The sequence below is a fragment of the Aquarana catesbeiana genome, linkage group LG03 (assembly GCF_042186555.1).
Source record: "Aquarana catesbeiana isolate 2022-GZ linkage group LG03, ASM4218655v1, whole genome shotgun sequence".
Lineage (NCBI taxonomy): Eukaryota > Metazoa > Chordata > Amphibia > Anura > Ranidae > Aquarana > Aquarana catesbeiana.
The window spans coordinates 471,248,265-471,272,731 of record NC_133326.1 but is presented as its reverse complement, the minus strand read 5'-3'; the positions used below and the strand labels follow the sequence as shown (position 1 = coordinate 471,272,731).

Here is a 24,467-nt window from a genome sequence, read left to right as displayed (position 1 = left end):
TGTTGCTGTTGGAGATTTTTGCTCACATCCTGTCTATTGTCAGTAGAGAGAAGAAAAAAGTTTTGGCTGGACATACACATAAAAGCTGTATGCCAGATGTGTGCAATACCTTGGCATCCTCACACACAATGCAGGACTCCTGGTCCTGCATTGCAGGTGATAATGTCTAAGGGCTGCAACCAGGGAGGAGCACCTTCCAGGGCCTATCATACAGAGATATGAAACCATGAGAGAGTTAGCAGTAAGGTAATCATTTTACTTTATTCCTTGCAGTGTGGTGGTGGTGGGGGGGGGGTCAACTGTAAGGTCAATTTTTAACAATACCTTAATTTCAACTTTAAAGTTTTAACAAAGAAACCAGAAATTTGCCGTATTCTACTTTAGACTTACCTAAAAAAGAGGCAACATTTTTTAGTAATTCTTGATTTAAGAAAGAATTTTACTGTGTAATTTCAAACCAAAAAAGATAAACAGCAGTGAATTAAAATCAGCACTACTTCACTTTCTTCACAAGTGTACAAAAAATAAAAGAAAAAGTATGGGTTTACATTCAACAGTTAAAGTCAACTATAACTGATAGTAGCGTTTGCATTCACATACACAAGCACAGAATAAATATGTTAGATCTTCATAGGAGCATAGGGCATAATTACTTATATTTTAACATCAGTGTACATAAGATTTGCAGTTCATCATCTTCTTCTTGTAAGAAAGTTAAAAATGAAACCAAAACCCATATGTCAGAGTCAACAACACACAATAGATTGCAATGACACAATATGAGTAGGTCATCTGAAGAGGATGAACCCTTGGGTCTATTATGAAGTCCAGATGGTTTCAAGAAACATCATTGTACTTTGAGTGCACATGTAAGTCATGTTTGTGTTCTCAATTACAAAGAATTCTTTAACACATGCAGCAGCTTAACACATTGTGAACTGACATAAGCAAAGCTGTGTTTACTGGGTGAGACGTACGATGATTCAGGCAGCTTTTTAAATGTGATTACAAAGCAGCACTTCCAATTGTCAAATGGTTTGCAGTAACATGCTTGAGCACGTTGGATAAAAGGACCACTAAATCTTATCTACAAGTCACCCTATAGCAAAAATCCAAATAGATTATTCATATATATGCAATATATGTGCAAGTATTTTAGTTACTTTTTAGTATTTTTTATTTGACTGTGGGGAAGCCTTGTTTTCTGTACAGTTTACCTTTAGACTACTTTCACACTGAAGCGCTTTACAGGGGCTACAGCGCTAAAAATAGCGCCTGTAAAGAGCCTCTCCTGTGTCGCGGGCTTTCACACTGGAGCGGTGCACTTGCAGGATGGTCAAAAAAGTCCTGCAAGCCACATCTTTGCAGCGCTGTAGGAGCGGTGTATTTGGTGTAGCGGTGTATTCGGTGTATGGGGCAGCACCGATAAACCGCCGGCATAGCGCCGCCGGCGGTTTTAATCCTTTTTCGCCCGCTAGCGGGGGGGGGTTAAAACCGCCCCCGCTAGTGGCCAAATAGCGCCGCTAAAATGACGGTAAAGCTTTGCCGCCGGCGCCCGCCCACCCCAGTGTGAAAGTAGCCTTACTAGTTGCAATGAAGCCTTTAGGCCATGAGGGCTAGGTAGGAACAATGTAAACCTGAGCTGTAACACCAAATGGCTGTATCTAACCATAGAAAGTTTGGTGTTACATCAGAAGCTGACTATGCAAGAATACTCTATTTGTTCATATGCTTATTTGTAATAACAATGCAAGGATTAACACACTAAGGTCATCATTAGGGATGGGTGAACGGTTCAGCCCGAGCATAAGTTCGGGCCGAACTTTGGTTGTTCGGACTTTTGGTGAACACCGAACAATATGCGGTATTCGGGCAAATTCGAAAGCCGCGGAACACCGCTAAAGTCTATGGGACACTAACATGAAAAACCAAAGTGCTCATTTTAAAGGCTTATATGCAAGTTATTGTCATAAAAAGTGTTTGGGGACCAGATGCTTCCTGCCTCGGGGGGACATGTATCAATGCAAAAATAAGTTTTAAACATGGGGAGCAGTGATTTTAATAATGCTTAAAGTAACACAATAAAAATGAAAATATTCCTTTAAATATTGTGCCTGGGGGGTCTCCTTAGTATGCCTGTAAAGTGGCGCAATTTTCCAGTGTTTAGAACAGTACCGCAGCAAAATAGCATTTCTAAAGGAAAAAAGTCATTCAAAAATGATTGCGGCTGTAATGAATCGTCAGGTCTCGGCAATATAGGTAAAACTCATAGAAAAAAATGGCATAGGTCCCCCCCCAGTCCATTACCAGGCCCTTTGGGTCTGGTATGAATATTAAGGGGAACCCCGAACCAAAAATTAAAAAAAATGGCGTAGGGCCCCCCAAAATCCATTCCAGACCCTTATCCAAGCACGCAACCTGGCAGGCCACAGGAAAAGAGGGGGGATGAGAGAGCACCTCCCCTCCTGAACCGTACCAGGCCACATGCCCTCAACATGGGGAGGGTCTTTTGGTGTAGGCCCCCAAAACACCTTGTCCCCATGTTGATGGGAACAAGGGGCTCATCCCCACAACCCTTGTGGGGGTATGCGGTTGGGGGCTTATCGGAATCTGGAAGCCCCCTTTAACAAAGGGGGGCTGGGATCTGGGGGTCCCCCCTCTTTTCCTGCGGCCTGCCAGGTTGCATGCTTGGATAAGGGTCTGGTATGGATTTTGGTGGGACCCCATGCCATTTTTTTTTTAAATTGGTGCAAGGTTACCCTTAATTTCCATACCAGACCTGAAGGACCTGGTATGGATTTTGGCTGGACCCCCACGCAATTTTTTTTTACATTTTTGGTTTGGGGTTCCCCTTAATAACCATACCAGACCCAAAAGGCCTGGTAATGGACTGGGGGGGACCCATGCTATTTTTTTCAATGAGTTTTATCTTTATTGCCAAGACCCGACAATTCATTACAGCCGCAATCAGTTTTAAATGACTTTTTTCCTTTAGAAATGTCATTTTGCTGTGGTACTCTTCTAAACGCGGGAAAACTGCACCACTTTACAGGCATAATAAGCACACCACCCAGGCACAATATTTAAAGGAATATTTCATTTTTATTGTTTTACTTTAAGCATTATAAAAATCACTGCTCCCGAAAAAACGTCCATTTTTAAAACTTTTTTTTTGCATTGATACATGTCCTCTGGGGCAGGACCCGGGTCCCCAAACACTTTTTATGACAATAACTTGCACATAAGCCTTTAAAATTAGCACTTTTGTTTTTTCATGTTCATGTCCCATAGACTTTAATGGTGTTCGCTTGTTCGTCCAAATTTTTTGCCTGTTCAGATGTTCTGGTGCGAACCGAACCCGGAGGGAGGGGGGTGTTCAGCTCATCCTTAGTCATCATGATTGCAGTGCCCTGGGGCTGCATGTTGACCTTTCGTACTTCTAGTTTAGCCTTTAGACCCCAGAAGTCTACAGAAGCATACATTTGTGAAGGAGTATTAGCAGTGACCATTACTAGCAACATGTAACATTTCCCTAGTCTCCCATTGTCTACTGAAGCATGTCTTCAGCCTTTAGCCAAAACTGGCATGTTCAGGGGCCACAATTAAGCCCCCCCCATTTTTTGTAGACAATTACTGATATAGTGGGCCTAGCTGTGGGACTTGCTAGAGACAAGTAAAGCATATATTGTCTGCAAATCATGTTTTCATATAACCTATCTAATACATCTATTACATGCCACCAACGTGAGCCTACCTATAACAATAATTTTCACTTAGCTACACTGTCTGCATACATAGATCATATTTATTATTATGAAGTTAAAGGCATGAGGCATTTTATATCATCTGTTGTGAAAGTTACAAAATTATACTACTATTATATTACATTTCATATAATAAGAAACTTGTATTTTCTGTTTAGTGGCCCTTTCAAGTGGTGTAATTTTATTATGAAGACATAAACAACCAATCTGTGATAGATGTTAATGATCTGACTTGCATCATACTTATCAATATTATGATTGGCATTGAGCCCTTACATGGGACTGTCCCTATTTGTAATTCACCAGGAAAATTAACATCAAGGTACATTTAACTTACCGTACATGTATAAATATACACAGTATTATTCTAACATACATATACTTATTCATGATACCTTTTGTCTTGTTTTATTTTATCTTTCTCAATCTATATTTATTATTTATATTACTTAGAGGAGAATAGCACTTTCATAGATGTCTTTTTTGTTACCCTTGGATTTGATATAATACACAATCAATCCGTGCATAAAAATAAAGACATCAGACTGGTATGTATGTTATTTAAAGATGGAGTTTAGTTTCAGTAGTTTGGCTATTATATATTTTTTCCCACAATTGTGAAAAAAGCCTCAGTAATAAAAGAACTGGGATATTATCTTAAATCTTACATGACATATCTACATTTGGTAGCCTTTTCCATTGTAAAAATGTAACTGCCACCATGGGCTGATTGGTAATATTTGTTCTTGCAGCGTCCTTGGTAAACAGTCAACGTGTAAGTCACCAATAGTTCTACTACAAAGTTCCATGATGTCGTGCTGTGGACTAGGAACAAGGATGCTCTTAACTTCAGATAACTATTGGCTAAGCTTCTGCATTCCATCAATAATAAAAAAAAAATTAAAATGCAAAGGGGTGTCAGCTGTAAATTATCAAAAAGTGACCATTTCCCCATGCAAACAACAATGGGCCATGTGCTTGCAGATACTCACACATTTCCAGTGGTCTAAGTACATTCAGATAAACTTATGCTCTAAGAGCAGGGGGCTACAAATACAACTATTACGCATTATTTTGTTTCGATTTGTATAGATAAATACTCTGTAATGTCTGTTTTCTGTTTTTTTTTTCTTTTTTTGCATTTTCCTTTAAACACCATATAGTATAATGCACCCTGATTATAATTTTCCTTAAAATACACCACAATAAGATTTGCTTTTTTTGCTTTGAGGAGAATATATTTCACCCTTAATATGCACTCTTTGAAAAGTATGAGCTAAGTAAGAGTTTATTTACATGTGAACTGTTTTTTTTTTCTTATTTTATATGTATGTATATGTGATTTTTTTTTTTTTTCAGAAGTGAGTACATTTACAATAACAGAAGGTGGGAACAGAAATAAACATGTTATTTACTATCTTGATTCCTGAGGAATTAGCTTATATGTAGATTTTGCTTGATGCATTCAAATGTTGTCAAGAGCCTGATAAAACGTAATGGTTGAAGGTCGGTATATATAAATTATTATACATATCAATATACTCAGTATGAAATCTACATTAATTGTAAAGATACTTTTTTTATTTTCTGTGGTTGAAATTCGATTGTTAATGGGTGTTTTGGCCCATTTCTGAAAATATTGGTTTATCCCTTTTTGTACTCTATTTTTGCTCAGAAATATGGTGTAAATTTACATGTGCATCTTGTCCCATGAGTGGTTGAATATAACATGTTTTTCTGTACATTATACTTTATTTACAAAGATATACCTTAAAGTATACTTGTTACCAGTATCGACTGGAGACTTTCAGTCTTGCGGCAGGATGTATATCAATATTCAGAGAATGCAGTCAATCAGGGATCAGGAACTAGAGGTATTCCAGAGGCATAAAATAACCGATGGAACAGTAATGTTAGTGATTCCTGATGAACTGATAGGCTGAATAGTGGCTTCACCCAGAAAATGAAAGTCTCCTTCACCACCGACAACAGTAACACTTCAACAGTCACTTATTTGTTATATGCACAACCTGCATTTGCATTCTTTGGATGTGAGAGACAACCGCTGGATACTATATGACTAAACATTTGACATTATAAAGCTTTAAGACACAATCTGATAATGATATTGACAAACTGTATAGATTCTCAGGCTTGAATGATGAAGTCTTTTTGTTTGTAGGAAGGTGCATTAACAATAGGAAGATTCTTATGAGTTGCTACATTATGTCTTACAAAAATGGGGGAAATAATTGGCTTCAGTATCCTTTCATTGATCATTGTTGTCAGCTGCATTATTATTTGCTTTCTCTTGATTTTTGTTCCCCTTCTTCTTTTTCTTTTTCTTTTTTGTTTCTTCCTTTTTACCAAAGGTTATGAAGTTACTTTTTTGAGCTTGAGCGGATGGCTGATCCTGGCGGATAGAAATGATGGCTGGGGATCCTGGGATAATAAAATTCTCTGGAAAATCGGGTGGTATTTGTGGCACTGGTTGTTTTTGATTGCCAGGTCCATATTTGAAGGTCCAGCTGTTGCAGTTCACACCAGCTCCTACTGGGGGAGACACTTCTCCTCCTTCGGGTTCTGTAAAGTTGAAGACATACATCATTATCTTTAAATAATAATAACAACACTAAACTGATAATGATATCAATCCTATTTACAGATCATTTTAAGCTCATTGCACACTCTCAATTGTACAATCAACTTTTACATTTTCTAAAACCAAAGACATGAACAGACAGATTTGTGGTTTAGTTCCCTTTATATACACATTTGTCTTTCTGGTAAAGATCCCTTCTTTAATGTCTTCAGTGGGACCAGGTTCCTGAAGTGAAGGTATGGAAACAGGTCAACTTGGAGAGAAGATGTTATTGTCAGCAGTATGAAAAGCAACAAAAGACTCAAGGCCCCCTCTATCCTCAAAGAAAGATGATCTGGGAGTCCCTAGTCATAACAATATGTAGCACCTAAGAATATAAATACTAGTTATGGACTCAACCAGAAATGGAAAGGGTCTGTATATACAAATATCTTAATAGCCAAAGCACTGTATAAATCCACTTTATTCTACACAAATATATAAAAACCAATTTCTAAAAAACTTCCACTGTACTACAAACGGATGCCCTAGTGCATATTGCAATAGTTCTGATGTTGCAATGGCAAACCTCTATATAATAAATGTGATGCCCAAAAGACAAAAAAAACTAATTAAAAAAAAAAAAACACTGTAAAAATATGTAACAATATGTATCTATACAGAGACTATGTCCATTTGGATATATGTTGTTACATAAGCTTTGAACCTACAATCATCACAAAGGTAAAGGATAAAAGGCAAATAGATGCATGAAGATACTGCAGTGTGGTCTAAAGCAGTGGTTCTCAATCTCAGTCATCCAACAGGCCATGTTTTGGGAATTTCTCTTAGATAAAATAGCTGTCCAAAATACCAAGCTATTAACTCTGATTTAAAGCACCTGTGCAAGATAGAGGAAAACCTGCAAACATGGCCTGTTGGAGGTACTTGATGACTGAGGTTGAGAACCACTGGTCTAAAGGAGGGCCCTCTAATAGAAGGGGAAGGACATACAGATGTTAATCCACCTCCCTCACACAGTAAGGTAAGATGACATGCAATAAACCCTATTTTCCAAGAAGTTGTAGATCCTTTATGTGAAACATGAAGATCACTTATATAAGTTAATAGCAAGTGAACAATGGTGTGGTCCAGGGGAGGGCTATAATGTCGAACAGCCTCCCTAACATGCTATGCTGGAAAATGTATTCATGCATGTATGTGCTGAAATATGGTGTGTCACAGTTCCTGATGTTGAAACACAGATCACATTTGCAAATCCTGTTATGGGTCAATGTAAGGGCATGGTCCAGTGGAGGATTCCAGACATAGAAATCTTCTATACCTCCTTCACACGCCTTTTGTAAATCACCATACATTCATCAATGACCCACAGAGTCTCTTGTGTGCACTGCAAGTGTCCCAATGCTGGTCAAACATCCACTAGTAGACAAACAGTTCCCTGGAACTCATAAGTTTGGGCATCACCAAGTAGAGACAGTCCTGAGCCACCCTTAATACCTATTCTGACTAATCTGTGTAAGGAAGATCTGTAAAATTGAAAATTAAAAAATTCCTGCGCAATCACTAAAACCCAACTTGAGCAATCCTGATATATACACTCTTCTTCAACATAGCTGACAATTGCACATCAAATGGTTGATGTTCAATTAACAAAACCAAACTCAAACAATCCTGTTATCTTAGGCTGCTGCTCACATTGTTTGCACACCCTAAGCATATCTTAATAACAAAGTGCAGAGCAAGTGCACCGCATAAACCCCCAATGTGAATGCTGATTCTAGATGAAAATAAATATATAAAAAAAACAAAAATGAAATTATTATCCTGCTTGCTGGCAAATATCCACACTCCTCATCAAAATAAGTGACAATTGCACATCAAGTGATATATAAATAATGTGTGTGTGTGTAAAAAATAAGCAAAATATAGTCCAAAAGTATTCAAGAACAGTTCTTCCTTTCTCAAAATCTGTGCTCTAATAATGATACATTTCAGTCCACATAAGTGAATAATCCATGCTCTCCCATCTTTTACACTTTGATGTCATTTTCTATTATGACCTATAAGATCAAATAGGTCAAATATAGTCTTCCCCTTTAACCACTTCCCCCTGGGTTGACGTCATATGAAATGGCACAGGTTGTGGGGTGCTAGCCCAGTTGTAGCTGTAATACTTCAAATAGAAAGAGTCCATATGGCTGCACACCCAAGCGTTAATCCAAAAAAAATTGACTTTATTGTGTAAATATATTAAAAGCACCACAGATATGCTGACAGGGGTATATCTGTGGTGCTTTTAGTATATTTATACAATGAAGTAGATTTTTTGGATTAACGTTTGGGTGTGCAGTCATATGGACTCTTTCTATTTGAAGCATTACAGCTACAACTGGGCTAGCACCCCACAACCTGTGCCATTTCACCTTGGAGCAGTGGGAACATATGACATTCATGGTTGTACCGAGCTACAGGCATCATCATGGTATCAAAATTTGCCACCTACGATGCTCTTTCATAAAGAAGTTATTCGAGGGCTATATAGCCACTCGATCACTTCTACAGGTGGCAGAAGGGGGTGCCCACCCCCCTACCGCCACCACCTTTCCCAGGCTCTATGCACTGATCTGGGACCCATTTGACTGGCAGCATCCTCTGGAGTGAACTGAAATTGTTCCTTCCTCTCTGTGATGTCAGAAACCTGAAGCGACCAGGATTTTGTCGCTTCCAGTCTTGGTTCTTTGTTTACTGGCCTGTTACCGGCCAATGAAGCAGCCAGTCAGATCGATTTTGGTCTGATCAGCTGCGCTGGAGGCCAGAGGAGAGATCTGGGGTGTAATACACCCCAGATCTCTCTATGAAGAGGACCTGTCACAGCCCATGCTATCACAGGGAATGTTGTTCATCCCTTGTGATAACAATACAATTGATAACAAATTAAAGGGACAGTATAAAAAAAAGTTTTAATTTAAAAAATGTGTCCCCGTGCTCATGTGAAATGTGTACACATATGCAAGTCCTGCACTCATATGTAAATGGTGATCGCATCACACTTGTGAGGTATTATCATGAAGGTCAGAACCAGAGCAATAATTCTAGCCCAAAACCTCCTGTGTATCTCTAAACTTGTGTGTGCGTGCAATAAAATTAATTAATTTTTTGTCCAAAAAATTTTTTAAAAACCTCTTGCGCAAATACCATGTGACATAAAAAAATCGCAATGCCCACCATTTTATTTTCTAGGGTCTCTGCTTAAAAATATATATAATGTTTGGGGGCTCTAAGTAATTTTCTAACAAAAAAAAAAATTTCTTCATGTATGCAAGAAGGTTCAGAATTGGTCCGGTAGGGAAGTAGTTAAAGCAGTATTAAACCCAAAAGCAAACATTTATTATATTGAAGGTCAACAATTCTTACATGTAATGACTGCATGTGTTTTCTTTTTTAGGCTATTTTCATCTGGTGATTCAGCCAGCAAGTCTGTTGTTATTCAAAAGCTCAAGCTCTCCAGCAGAAAGTATCAGTTGACATGGATGAGACAAACCAAACACTTGCAGGAGTGGTTGACATTACCAGTTTTTAATTATTCATGTAATTTTTTTATTCCAAAATGGAAAAAAACAGTTTACTGTAATTATAAAGTGCTAGGTGGAATTTGGCTTCAATTAGTTAGTAAATTTAAATCTGCTAATAAGTTTAACACCCTCCTCCCCCCAGATTGACGATGTTGCTGTCCGCTGTGCCTCCTGTGCTCATTCATCCAGAGTGGTGTCTCATTAATACTGGAGATGTGTTGCTGCCTAGATCACCAGGTGAGAACAGAGGGAAAAAGTCCCCCCCCCTCCAAAAAAAAAAAAACCCTCTAATGATTGGCAAGCTGCAATATATTACATTTTTGGTTTTGGGCTTAATACCACGGTTTCGTGCCTGGGGTCTGGTGCGTTTCTGTTCAATTCAGGTCTGAATTTTTGCCTGAATTTGCACCTGAACCGGACCCAAAAATGCACAGAACCTTTTTGGAATGCGCTCTGCGGCCACCCTGGACCTGTGTGAACCAGCTCCATTGAGAGACGGTCACTACTCGCCTGTCATGTGAATTGGATGTGGTGAAATGTGCATCCAATTCGCACATATGTGAACCCGGCCTTGCAATTTCAAACTCCTCTTCAAGCAAAATGTCTCTGTATACATACTCCTCCACCTCCTTCTCTAATGGCTCAAAAAAAATAAAACCATCATAGCGCTTTATGTCTTAAACAATTTAATCTTTTATTAAAACTATTAAAATTCACTGATATCTGGTGCACAACAGAATAACCACATTTAAGCCCACCCCTTATGAATAAACAGGCATTCAGTTTTATTCTGTAGTCTCTATTGGAATCCCTTGTGACGGGGTAACTGTGTGGAAGCACAACTGGTTGATGGGGACAGAGTGTTTTTACACTATAACAGAAAATACCTGAATACGGATCTTCATAGCAAAATCACAACTTAATAATTCAATGAAAGCTGCAGATTTACAAATATTTTAATAAATGAGTTCAAAATCTTGTCTAACTTGGTCTTGGTACCTTAAACCCCCGTACAAAAACTACCACACCTATAGCTATTGTACTGATTATGCTGACTTCATCACATCTAGGCTTGTGATTTATGTATCATGACCCCTGAAAAGACAGCTGAGCCTTTGACAATGCCAACATGTACTGCAACATACTGAAGCAGAGCATGATCCCTTCCCTTCGGAATACTGGACCGCAGGGTAGTATTCCAACATGATAATGACCCCAAACACACCTCCAAGTTGACCACTGCTTTGCTAAAGAAGCTGAGGGTAAAGGTGATGGACTGGCCAAGCATGTCTCCAGACCTAAACCCTATTGAGCATCTGTGGGGCATCCTCAAATGGAAGGTGGAGGAGTGCAAGATCTCTAACATCCACCAGCTCTGTGATGTCATCATTGAGGAGTGGAAGAGGAACCAGTGGCAACCTGTGAAGTTTTGGTGAACTCCATGCTCAAGAGGGTTAGATCAGTGCTGGAAAATAATGGTGGCCACACAAAATATTGACACTTTGGGCCCAATTTGGACATTTTCACTTAGGGGTGTACTCACTTTTGTTGCCAGCGGTTTAGACATTAATGGCTGTGTGTTGAGCTATTTTGAGGGGACAGCAAATTTACACTGTTATACACATAGGTGTTTGCAGCCTATTGCATTAGGGTGTGCACCCCAAAGCTCAAACACACATGCGCGTGTATGTATGTATGTGTATATGTATATTACACACACACACACTCACTCTTATGGCAGAGCCGATGCAGTGAAAGAGAGGTATGGTAGCACTTTATTAATGGCAGAACTGGTCAGAGGGAGATATTTCCCATCTCCCCGCCGGCACACAGAGTGATAATGCTAATGCACCTGGCACACCCCCTGCGCACGCCTATGGTTATACAAGCTGTACACTCACTACTTTACATTGTAGCAAAGTGTCATTTCTTTAGTGTTGTCACATGAAAAGATATAATAAAATATTTACAAAAATGTGAGGTGTAATCACTTTTGTGAGATACTGTATATACAGAAAGTGATAGGGCATATTATTATATATCACTATACAGGATTTATATAGCGTCAACAGTTTACACAGTACTTTACAATATATATTCCAGAGACAAAAGCAATTAATCAATTAGTTAGGCAATCAACCCAATGTGCTTAAGCTTTATTAATAAATCATGAATAACATTTAAGGCAATGTGTAATCTGTATTATATAAATCCTTCTAGTCCCCTACCAATTCAACTAAACACGTATATCCACCTCCACTGATATGAAATAGGTGATCATTTACAAAATCATATACACTATATATAGTTCTCTATATGTTTTAAGTTTTATGGATGGTCACATTTTCTGAATAGTAGACGTAGTTATACATATAGTGTTTTTTTTTGCATAGATCAAGGAGAGCTATTTACAGCATTTAGACTGAAATTGTTTAACTGGACTTTTCATTTCTAACAATGGCCAGCGGAGGCAGTGTTTGCCTTTAGAACTCACACAAAAATTATAAGCCATAGTAATGAGAAATGTGCAGAAATGAGCATTGATTAGGATGCAGAAATGTAGAAATGTGCAAATAGAAATGCTTTAGTAGTTCTACACCCACTTTGTTTAGTAAGATTAGACATACAAGGCAGCAATCAGTGCAAGAGATATTTTGTTTCTACACTCATGTAAAATGACAGTTTGTTAAATAAACAGATTTTCCCTAGCAAGGACATATGGTTGACAAATTGAAGCCACAAATCACAGTAATTAATATTATTATGTAATGATTTTACAAAAGCAGGGCATGCTAAACTGTTATTTTTCCAATAACAGAAAAGAGGACACTGCAAATCCTAATCCTAAACACACAGAGTTAACCAGATTTGCTTATGAGCTGAGCTTTATCTTCCCCTTTTCAGGAAATTAAACTTCTGTCTGGTCTACCACAGAACATTACAGATCTTTATCTGTAAATTGAAGCGGTGTGTGTAGCGTCTGCACATCTGATTCTCACAGGTCTAATAAAATCCTTGTCAAAACATATTAGTGTCATAATGCCCTTAATAATATTTTATGGGTAACTCAATATCTAAGTACAACCTGCTTCACATAATAAAAAAAGTTTCATTTCATATGGATTACTTGTATTGATATTTTTTGTCATTTAAAGGGTAACTCCACTTTCGTGGGGGAAAAAAAATAGCAAATAATATAATATATAATTATCATATACAATTGCAACGCAGGTCATGTTGTAAATGAATGTTATTAAAAATGATCTTTCCTTTTCAATCTGCAACCGCTGTAATTTTCTGAAAATGCAATATGGCTACCTGGAGTTGTTCTGTACACAAAGTGTGTACTGACCACCCCCCAGAAACATAACTTCCTGCTTGTGTGATTGACTCACCAATTTTCCCAGAAGTCTGCCTAAGATACAAGTCAGATTTCAGGCATCCCCTGCAACAAAAATGTCACTTTTGGTGAGATATAAAGAAATGGGGGAACTAATGCGCAAAACCAAACTGTATAGAATTGGATATATAAGGATGGGAGAAGCTGCCAACATATAAAAGTGTTCCCACACAGATAAAATATACGAATAAGTAAAGTATGTGGTGCTAACTAAAGTGCAGAATAGAATCAATATGTATATAGATACTAAATAGAACCGCTCACGCCAGGGCTGTGTTTTGGCCTAGGCCGACAAGGCCTAGGCCTAGGGCGGCACTTTGCGGGGGGCGGCAAAAAGGGCCGCCCCCCCGCATGAGATAAAGCCCCCCCACCCGTTTTGCTGATTCCCGGCTCCCGCTGCCGCCTCCCGCACACTTGCAGCCCACGGCGGCCGGCTTTCTGTAGCGGCGCCACTGTGTATGGGCGTGCTTGGCAGAGGATGGGGGCGTGTATCTCACGCCCCCCTACTCACTGACAAGCACGCCCATACACCACGGCGCCGCTACAGAAAGCCGGCCGCCGTGGGCTGCAAGTGTGCGGGAGGCAGCAGCGGGAGCCGGGAATCAGCAAGACGGGTGGGAGGCTTTATCTCATGCAGGGGGGCGGCGTGTCACTCGCGCCCCCATAAGCAACAGGTGACAGGTGGAGCCTTAAGCTCCGCCTACCCTCCCCTGCACTGCATCTTCTCCTCGGCCCTGGGGCTGTGACGTCAGGAGGAGAGAGAGGAGCACGAGGGAAACCCCCAGGACAGCAGGTACAGTGTTTTAATAAAGTATATCAGTGTTATGGACACTGGCAGCATTTGATGGGCACTGGCAGAATTTGATGGGCACTGGCAGCATTTGATGGGCACTGGCAGAATTTGATGGGCACAGTGGCTGCATTTGATGGACACAGTGGCTGCGTTTGAGGGCACAATGGCTGCATTTGATGGGCACGGTGGCTTCATTTGATGGGCACAGTGGCTGCGTTTGAGGGCACAATGGCTACGTTTGATGGCACAATGGCTGCATTTGATGGGCACGGTGGCTTCATTTGATGGGCACAGTGGCTGCATTTGATAGCACAGTGGCTGCATTTGATGGGCACAGTGGCAGCATTTGATGGGCACAGTGGCTGCATTTGAGGGCACAATGGCTACATTTGATGGCACAATGGCTGCGTTTGATGGGCACGGTGGCTTCATTTGATGGGCACAGTGGCTGCGTTTGATGGGCACGGTGGCTTCATTTGATGGGCACAATGGCTACGTTTGATGGCACAATGGCTACGTTTGATGGCACAATGGCTGCGTTTGATGGCACAATGGCTACGTTTGATGGCACAGTGGCTGCGTTTGAGGGCACAATGTCTGCGTTTGATGGCACAATGGCTACGTTTGATGGCACAGTGGCTGCGTTTGATGGCACAATGGCTACGTTTGATGGCACAATGGCTACGTTTGATGGCACAGTGGCTGCGTTTGATGGCACAATGGCTACGTTTGATGGCACAATGGCTGCGTTTGATGGGCACAGTGGCTGCAATTGATGGGCACAATGGCTGCGTTTGATGGCACAGTGGCTGCGTTTGAGGGCACAATGGCTGCGTTTGATGGCACAGTGGCTGCAATTGATGGGCACAGTGGCTGCGTTTGATGGCACAGTGGCTGCGTTTGAGGGCACAATGGCTGCGTTTGATGGCACAAAGGCTACGTTTGATGGCACAGTGGCTGCGTTTGATGGGCACAGCGGCTGCGTTTGATGGGCACAGCGGCTGCGTTTGATGGGGCACAGCGGCTGCGTTTGATGGGGCACAGTGGCTGCGTTTGATGGGGCACAGTGGCTGCGTTTGATGGGGCACAGTGGCTGCAATTGATGGGGCACAGTGGCTGCAATTGATGGGGCACAGTGGCTGCAATTGATGGGCACAGTGAGACCCCCCGTGATAGCATTAAAACTCAGCAGCTAAAAATACTGTAGCTGCTGACTTTTAATATTAGAACACTTACCTGTCCAGGGATCCAGCGATGTCGACACCTCAGCCGATTTTCGGATTGGCTCTCGGATTTTGCCACTATCATTCATGGTAAGGGAAACCGACCGGTTCCCTACTGCACATGTGCGAAGCGCGTTGCACTTTCTGAATGGCCCAGTGGAGGAAGGAGGAGGGGGGGCAAACTTCAGAGGGGACAGCGCAGTCTCCCAGAAGTGGGGAAGGGTACCTGTCAGAAACAGGTACCCGTTCCCCCCTGAAAGGTGCCAAATGAGCCTAAAGAGGAAGGGGTGTTGTTTACAGATGATAGGGTGGGTCTTAAACAGGAAGGGGTGTGGCCTCGGCAGGATGGGGTGGGTCGTATTTAAATTAGGGGGGTGCATGCGTTTAGTCAGGCCTAGGGCAGCACAAAACCTAAATACACCACTGGCTCACGCACCTGACAAGTAAGCATGTAGAACAGAATAGGCAAGTGCAAGTGAAAATAAAAATAACAAATCTTCTCTACTCTTCTCTAGATCACTGGTAAAGTGCACCAATGCCACAGATTCCAAACAGTAATCTAAAATAACATCCAGTGTGTATATAAGGTGCATTAAGTGAAAAAATATATATGACAATCCTAGTCTAATGATATAATGACATAAAAAACCACGAAACATAAAAATTTCAGAACAAATCCACTACTCTCCTGGAGTGTAAAAGGTGAAGTTCAAAAAACAAAGTCCAACAAGTGATAAACACTAATATGAATAAGTTCACATATATTTAGGGTTTACCCTTTGATAAAGTCACGTGTTCAGTGACGATACGAGTCAGGGAAGAGCCAGGTGTCATCACTTCTGGTCGCGGCCGAGACCGGAAGTACTCTGCTGTTTGCAGGATTATCTGATTTTAAACTGTAAGTTACTCTTTGTTTTAATAAAAATAATTTTGGAAAATACTAGATCGGTTAAGCCTGGAGTCACCCCCAAAAATCCGCTATTGTTGGGACAATCAGGACAATCGTTGGAAATCGATTGTTGTGTTGGGATCTGCCGCTTTCCATACTGAAGGCTTGACTCGACCCGTAGGGGTCTCCATCTGAGGTGAGAGGCTGGGGGAATCGTGTGGCACACCATGGCTAGTATATATGTGATTGGAGGAATTTGACATTGATCGAAAGTTGTTTTTGCACAATTTTTTTTTTTTTTTGCACACGGATTTTATTCATGAACTCATATATGTGACCTTATTCATATTGGTATTTATCACTTGTTGGACTTTGTTTTTTTAATTTCACCTTTTACACTCCAGCAGAACAGAGGATTTATTCAGAAATTTTTATGTTTCACGTTTTTTTTTATGTCATTATATCATTAGACTAGGATTGTCATATATATTTTTTCACTTGATGCACCTTATATACACACTGGATGTTATTTTAGATTGCTGTTTGGAATCTGTGGCATTGGTGCACTTTACCAGTGATCTAGAGAAGAGTAGAGAAGATTTGTTATTTTTATTTTCACTTGCACTTGCCTATTCTGTTCTACACGCTTACTTGTCAGGTGTGTGAGCGGTTCTATTTAGTATCTATATACATATCGATTCTATTCTGCACTTTAGTTAGCGCCACATACTTTATTTATTCGTATACTTTTGGTGAGATACTCCCAATAGGAACATGTCCAAAGGGATGCAGGCCCAGCAGCTTTCCTCATTAGTGCCCCGCAGCTGCCGCAGCTGACTGATAATTACGTAACCACTTCCATTAGACCCACTCAGCACAGAGGAACAAACAGTAATTTCTTCAGAATAACAATAGGGAGGAATCTGCAACAAAGGTTGTTATAATCCTTGAAATGTACATAGATCACCTAGAGGGGAATGTTTTTTTTTTTCTCAACAAAAGTGGAGTTACGCTTTAAATGAAGACAAAGATACCATTTTAGCCATGTTAGATATTATGAATCGAATCAGCTTTATATAGCTGGTCCAATATAGGCTTCTCATTGTATATAGGCCTAATGGTTTACCCAGGCAAGAGCTACTCCTTGGGAATATTTAGGATAAATCAAAATATGTCATCTTCAAGTTTGTAACAGAAAGCCATTATTTTTTTATGTTTATTAGGGTCTTCGCAAAAAGAGATAAGTATGCTGGATTATATGGACTAGGATATAACCTAGTTCATTCATTGGTTTTTAGCAATGGTAACCCAGGACTTTTAGCATTTAATATACATGTATGAAGTCCTTCAACACATTTAGTTATTATGTAGAATAGTGACTCACAAGCAGCAAGCTGCTTTCAGAAGCAGAAAGTGGTGTTATTACTGTGTGTTGTCACTAGAGGGCACTGCTGAATATTACAGAAGCAAAAAGTGGTGTTATTGCAGGGTGTCTTCACTAGAGGGCACTGCTGTATGATACAGAAAAAGCATACACATTTGTTTACACTGCTAGTCACTCATGTTACACAAGCCCTATTAGAAGGGGCTGTCCAGTGTGTGTGGTCAGCTGAATGTGCCCAAACAGTATAGTGCACTGGACATCAGTGCTGGGTCAGGAAGAGAGCCTGAAAGGAGGTGCATACAGCAGGAAAGGGCCCCCTAGATACTGGGAGGAGTCTTGGGTGTTTCACTGATGAATATAGAATCATGCTTGCTTCCTAGCAGGGGACCCAACTAAAGGGCAGCTCAGGGCTGATCTTTATATTGTTGTAATATTTTCACCGATTTTTGTGGGACATTATATTATTATATGTATGTACACATACAGCACAATATTAACCAGGCCTAGAATTCAGTTGACAATGGTCAATTTGTCCAAGCCAACTCAATTTTAATATAACAGCTGATGTCCCTTTGATGTGTTGATTTTATGCAAGTCTACCTAGGTGTGTGAGGTATGGCCTGTTAACCTAATTGAACATTTCAAAGGGTGTTCAGGTGGTATCTGTTAATCTAGTCTAATTACACATATCTAAGGGGACTTGTTGATGTTGATATGCGGGAGTGCAAATTGGGGTGGTTTATGACTGCAGCTGTTCACGGCTGGGGGTTGTTGTCTGTCTGAAAGACTAAAGTATATCAAAGGCCTGAATGGAGATGGTCAATCAAATTGCTCAGCCATTCAATGTCTAGTGAATATAACATGGCATTCGGTCTATAGTTAGTATAGTCCTGTCTGTGTATGACTATGAAGGCGCAAATCTAGGAAAAATGGGACTCTAAATTATATTTCCTCTGTCTGATTTTTTGTCATCTGTGGACTTTGGACCTTGTTCTGTGTTGGAAGTCAATAAAGTACATCTCTCTGGAAGAATTGGGTTGCTGCGGAAGAGTACTTACATCATCATTATAATAACCTCTAATTAATTATCATACCCACAATACTACTATACTTATTATATCACTACATATATGGGCACGCAGCTTGCTACTCACACTCCACCACCAGGAGCTGAGACAGCAGGAAGGACCATGGCCCTCTGCTGCCAGAACACAATGTGGTGCAGTGCAGCATCCAGAATTACCCCCCTGCGAAAGGTAAAAGCCTATATATCAATGGTTCTCAAGCCCTGGGCCATGCAATATATGCATGTATGTGTGTGTGCGCAGGCATAAGCTCGGAAATTTTCTAACCACATCCCTTTAACCCTTTCGCTGCCAGAACTTATTTGCATATTTTGTGTGCACACATGTTAAAATGCACATTTTAGGCCTGATGATTAGTTAAACCCCCCAAACGGTATATTTTTTTCTAAAAGCAGAGACCCTGGAGAATATAATGACGGTAGTTGCAATTCTATGTTACACAAAACAGTTTATGAAACCCTTGTTTTCAGTAAAAAATACACTAAAGGTAATTTTAGCACACACTAACACAATATATTACCCAATAGTTTAATAAAAAAATTAAAAGATGAGATTGCGTAGAATAATCTCTGCACTGTCATCTGCCATGGCTGTTCCAGGCACCCAGGAAGGGCAGTGGAGCCTAAGATACGGGCAGGGAGCAGGTGGAGAAACACACACAGTGTATGCAAACAGCAGTGTCAAGATTTGTACCCTGTACGAATCAATGGCTGGTACCGCCACTTTTTGCTAGTGGCTTCCTGAAGGAGTGGTCAGCAAAACTAGTCGAGGTCCCATGGGTGTCATCACTTCCTTTGAAGGTGAGGTTATGTGAATACTACTTTACATTAGTGCCAAGTCTGGGTACAATTACAACTGAGTGCTATGCTTTGTTATCTTTGCTCATCTTTTATAATAAAATGCTACACTATAGCACTTTTCTGATTTGATGTTGTGATGACTTTGGATTGATGATTGAAGACCTAGGGCGATTGTGGAAGATCTACTGTAGAGTGGTGTGACCCTAATATTATATTAGCAGGATATATATTATTCCTTTAGTGAAATAGAGGTAATTGCACTTCTCCCAGTGGTGGTGATTTGTGGTGGCACTATTGGAAGGTTATCCATGCAGACACAAAAGATTTAAACACACGGTATGGCGAATATAGCTTGTGTAGATAGAATTTTATTTAATTGTTGATTTATGTGGTGATTTGATTGTGTTAGCGCCTTTTTTATATGATGATTATTATACTTTTTCACTTTAAGGAGGGCAGTTTGTATTAATTTAGAAGCAGGCGCCCTTATATATAATTGACTGTTTGCATGTAACTGCTTATCCTTGCAGTTATTTAAAATTAGGGAATCTGACCTGGAAGCAGAGAGTTTGTGTCCAGGGACAGCATTTCTTTTCACATACAAGATGGCAACAGCTTATTATTCAATTTATATGCAGCCATAGCACAAAGTGGTGCTATGTCCATCTGACGCAGCAATCTCTCCTCCCTCGTTCTGATCGAGGCCTTCAAGGTGCATACCTATTTTGTTTTATTTGTCTTCTCTGCCCTAATAGGAGAACTCTGAATAAGCATTTTCAGACTGAAAGTACTGAACAAGCAGGTGCAGCTGCAGACAGATAGTGAAAAGCTCTTCATTAACAATATGTATAACCACAATGGACCAGGTCTAATACGAGCATCTAATCTCGTAGCATAAACAAGGGAGACTCTTTCTTTCTCCTTTATGCATTAACATCTGGTACTAAATCTGCCCTGTCAAATAAGATCAATGCCTGGGACCGCTACTTTAGATATTTATTAGGCACTCACTGAAAAAAAGCAGTGTTATAAAAAAGATTTACTTCAAAAACTCAGAATATAAAAAAAGCAGTCATTTAAAACAGTAAAATAATGCAGCTCAAATATAAGGACACCTTCATAATTTTCGTTTTGGTGCCTTTAAATACACATTCGTCTTCTCAGTAATTACTGTATATAGCAGGCATTCTGTTTCCTGTGCCTGTGATCAGTGATATGGTGTAACGAGGATGCTGCCTATATTTAGCATGTTCCTACTACATATGCATCATTGTATTCACACGCTGCTGGTACATCTGCTGTTTACTACATTCAGATGACAAGCCAGTGGTACTTGAACAAGAAATAGCTTATGTTATCTCTCCCTAATGCTGTATTACTCATGAAGCTCTGATAATTATTCAGTTCTCTTCTATGCAGCTTTTCCTCTGCAGTGTAGCGTGGGTAGTGTGTTCTGCAGAGCAGATCTGCCCCACCCTTCATTCATTCACCAGTGCATGCAATTCCGGTCACTGCCTTTTTCCATTAATGTCTTTCTCAATTACGTGCCCCCAAAAAAAACAACAACATTGTCCTTTTAAAAAAAGAACAAAACTGCATTTGCTCAATGAAAAGATATTTGCCGTGGCACAGTCTTCAGTCCTATTTTAACACTATTTTTACTCTGTATAAATATTCATGTTTTCAGCAGTACAAACCAATCCAGTGTCATGTTGACATATCCAATGGGCTTACGCACAGGTTAATGTTATGCTGCCTCATTTAGCAAAATCATACATGCATTTGGGAAATCACAGGAGGGGTGGGGGGAGAGGATGAGGCGAGGAATAATACGACCTTGCCCCTAACCTGATTACAGTTTGCTTCGAACTTGGCACAGGCATTGCAGTGGATTTTTGGCTGGGGTGTTTAGCAAACGTTTCAAGAGTTAAGTAAGAGGAAAAAATAGACACAGCATCTAAGCAGTGATCTGGAAAGCAAACCTGAATTACAAAGCAGCTCTAGCTTGTGTTCCTAAGTACTGTCTGCTGGGTTCACAAGTTCAGGACAGTATTATATTTAGTATAATCCTCATAGGACATATCCTCCATTAGAGAAACTACAACAGCAAGAAAAATGGTGCATGAAGATGATTGTCTACTTCAGATGGTTTTAGTTGGTATAATATTTTTTTCTTGGTAAGAATAAAGTAAATGTCTTTAATATCCAAGTCACAGCCTTGCAAGTGCTCTTTGATGTACATATACTGTATATTCCCAATAAATATTATATTTGCCTGCAACAAAAATATTCTTGTAATTAAACTTTGAGTACTCCTATTCTTTAAAGAACACTCCCCCCCCCCAGCCAGCATGCCCCCAATTCTTATTCTTCCCTGTCTTCCACCTTTATTTCGACCTTCAGCAGTACACACCCCCCTGTTCAACATTTGTTCTTCACCCACTGCAGTAGATAATGACTTGTCCTCCAACAGCCACTGTACATACTCACCTGTCCTCCACCTTTTCTCCAAGCCACAGCTGTATTTACTCGCCTCTCCTCCACTCCCAGCATTATGTATTCATCTGCCCTCCACTTGTCCCCACCCCCCAGCTGTACATACTCACCTGTCCTCCACACCCAGTAGTATATATTCATCTGTCCTTGACCTGTCCCCCGCCCTCAGCTGTATATACTCACCTGTCCTCCTTTTGCACCCAACACCAGCAGTATCATAGTTACATGTTCTCCACTCTTCTTCATCCTCAGCAGTACACACTCCCCTTTTCTCTACGTTTCCCACTGATTTTAGTACATATTCATCTGCTTTCCACCTGTTCGCCACCCCCAGTATATACTCATCTGTCCTTGCGCTTTATAAACCACCACTTATGAGGTGAGCTGGGAACTTTTTTTACAAATAAATATGTGAAAAGTGTGGCGTGCAATTTGTATTCAGCCCCCTTTACTCTGATACCCCTAACTAAAATCTAGTGGAACCAATTGCCACATAATTAGTAAATAGAGTCCACCTTTGTGTAATTTAATCTCAGTATAAATACAGCTGTTCTGTGAAGCCCTCAGAGGTTTGTTAGAGAACCTAGTGAACAAACAGCATCATGAAGGCAAATGAACACACCAGACAGGTCAGAGATAAAGTTGTGGAGAAGTTTAAAGCAAGGTTAGGTTATAAAAAAATATCCCAAGCTTTGAACATCTCACAGAACACTGCTCAATCCATCATCTGAGAATGAAAAGAGTATGGCACAACTGCAAACCTACCAAGACATTGCCGTCCACCTAAACTGACAGGCCAGGCAAGGAGAGCATTAATCAGAGAAGCAGCCAAGAGGCCCATGGTAACTCTGGAGGAGCTGCAGAGATCCACAGCTCAGGTTGGAGAATCTGTCCACACTATTAGTTCTGCACTCCACAAATCTGGCCTTTATGGAAGAGTGGCAAGAAGAAAGCCATTGTTGAAAGAAAGCCATAAGAAGTCTTGTTTGCAGTTTGTGAGAAGCCATGTGGAGGAAACAGCAAAAATGCGAAAGAAGGTGTTCTGGTCAGATGAGACCACAATTGAACATTTTGGCACACACAGCGTGGCTCAGCCCCGCTCCCTTCTCACTGGATTTGACTGATAGCGCCAGGAGCCAATGGCTCCCACTGTTTTCAACCAAGCCCATGGCAGAGTAGAGAGGGGAGACAGGCACAGAGTTGGATCGATACAGGACACAGGTAAGTTACATAGTTACATACAGTAGTTAGTTCGGTAGAAATAAGTCCATCCAGTTCAACCAATAGAAGGAAAAAAAAAATAAAAAAAAAAATATATATATATATATATATATATATATATATATATATCGTACAATCTTATACCCTCATTTGATCCAGAGGAAGGCAAAAAACTCCAATAAAGCATGATCCTATTTGCTCCAGCAGGGGGGAAAAATAATTCCTGATCCCCCAAGAGGCAATTGAATATTCCCTGGATCAACTTTACCTATAAATATTAGTAACATTATGGGTATCTAGGAAATAATCCAGGCCTTTCTAAAAAAAAAAAAATCTACTGAGCTGGCCAGAACCACCTCTTGAGGGAGTCTATTCCACATTTTTAAAGCTCTTATGCCCCGTACACACGGTTGGACATTGATCGGACATTCCGACAACAAAATCCTAGGATTTTTTCCGACGGATGTTGGCTCAAATTTGTCTTGCATACACACGGTCACACAAAGTTGTCGGAAAATCCGATCATTCTGAACGCGGTGACGTAAAACACATACATCGGGACTATAAACGGGGCAGTAGCCAATAGCTTTCATCTCTTTATTTATTCTGAGCATGCGTGAACTTTGTGCGTCGGATTTGTGTACACACGATCGGAAATTCCGACAACGGATTTTGTTGTCGGAAAATTTTATAGCCTGCTCTCAAACTTTGTGTGTCAGAAAATCCAATGGAAAATGTGTGATGGAGCCTACACACGGTCGTAATTTCCGACAACAAGGTCCTATCACACATTTTCCGTCGGAAATCCGACTGTGTGTATGGGGCATTACTGTGAAGAAGCCTTTTAAAATTTGGAGAGCCTTTCTATTTTCCTCTAGACGTAAAGAGTACCCCCTTGTCCTCTGTGATGACCTTAAAGGGTTTGTCCCACTATCTTTTGCAATCTGTTGTTCGTTTTGACTTTTTTGCGTCCTTAATTTCCTTTTTTACACATTCTTTGTAACATTTAAACTATTATAGTGTTCCTTAATTTTTATATTTTTTTAACCTCCCTGGCAGTATGATTATTTCAGATTTTTGGTGCTGAAAGCGGTATAAATATTTTGCATGGAAATTTGGCGTTTTATATTGTAGAGATAAAGAAAGCTGCACTAAAAAATTAAAAATTAAAGTCCATAATAAATGACATCAAGGATAACAAATGTCCATTAGGAGCATAAAACACCACCACAGTG

At 40.2% G+C, this 24,467-nt stretch overlaps 1 protein-coding gene across 15 annotated transcripts in view; it reads right to left on the bottom strand.

Annotated features, from left to right (window-relative positions):
• Positions 1-477: 477 nt before the first annotated feature.
• LOC141132482 (protocadherin alpha-C2-like) overlaps positions 478-24,467 on the bottom strand; it is a 441,772-nt gene continuing 417,782 nt past the window's right edge. For all 15 annotated transcript variants that reach the window (XM_073620890.1, XM_073620892.1, XM_073620897.1 and 12 more), the window contains one exon: positions 478-6,347. In XM_073620890.1, coding sequence (XP_073476991.1) covers positions 6,034-6,347 — 314 coding nt within the window. In that variant the 3' untranslated portion in view covers positions 478-6,033. The remainder of the gene's footprint in view (positions 6,348-24,467) is intronic.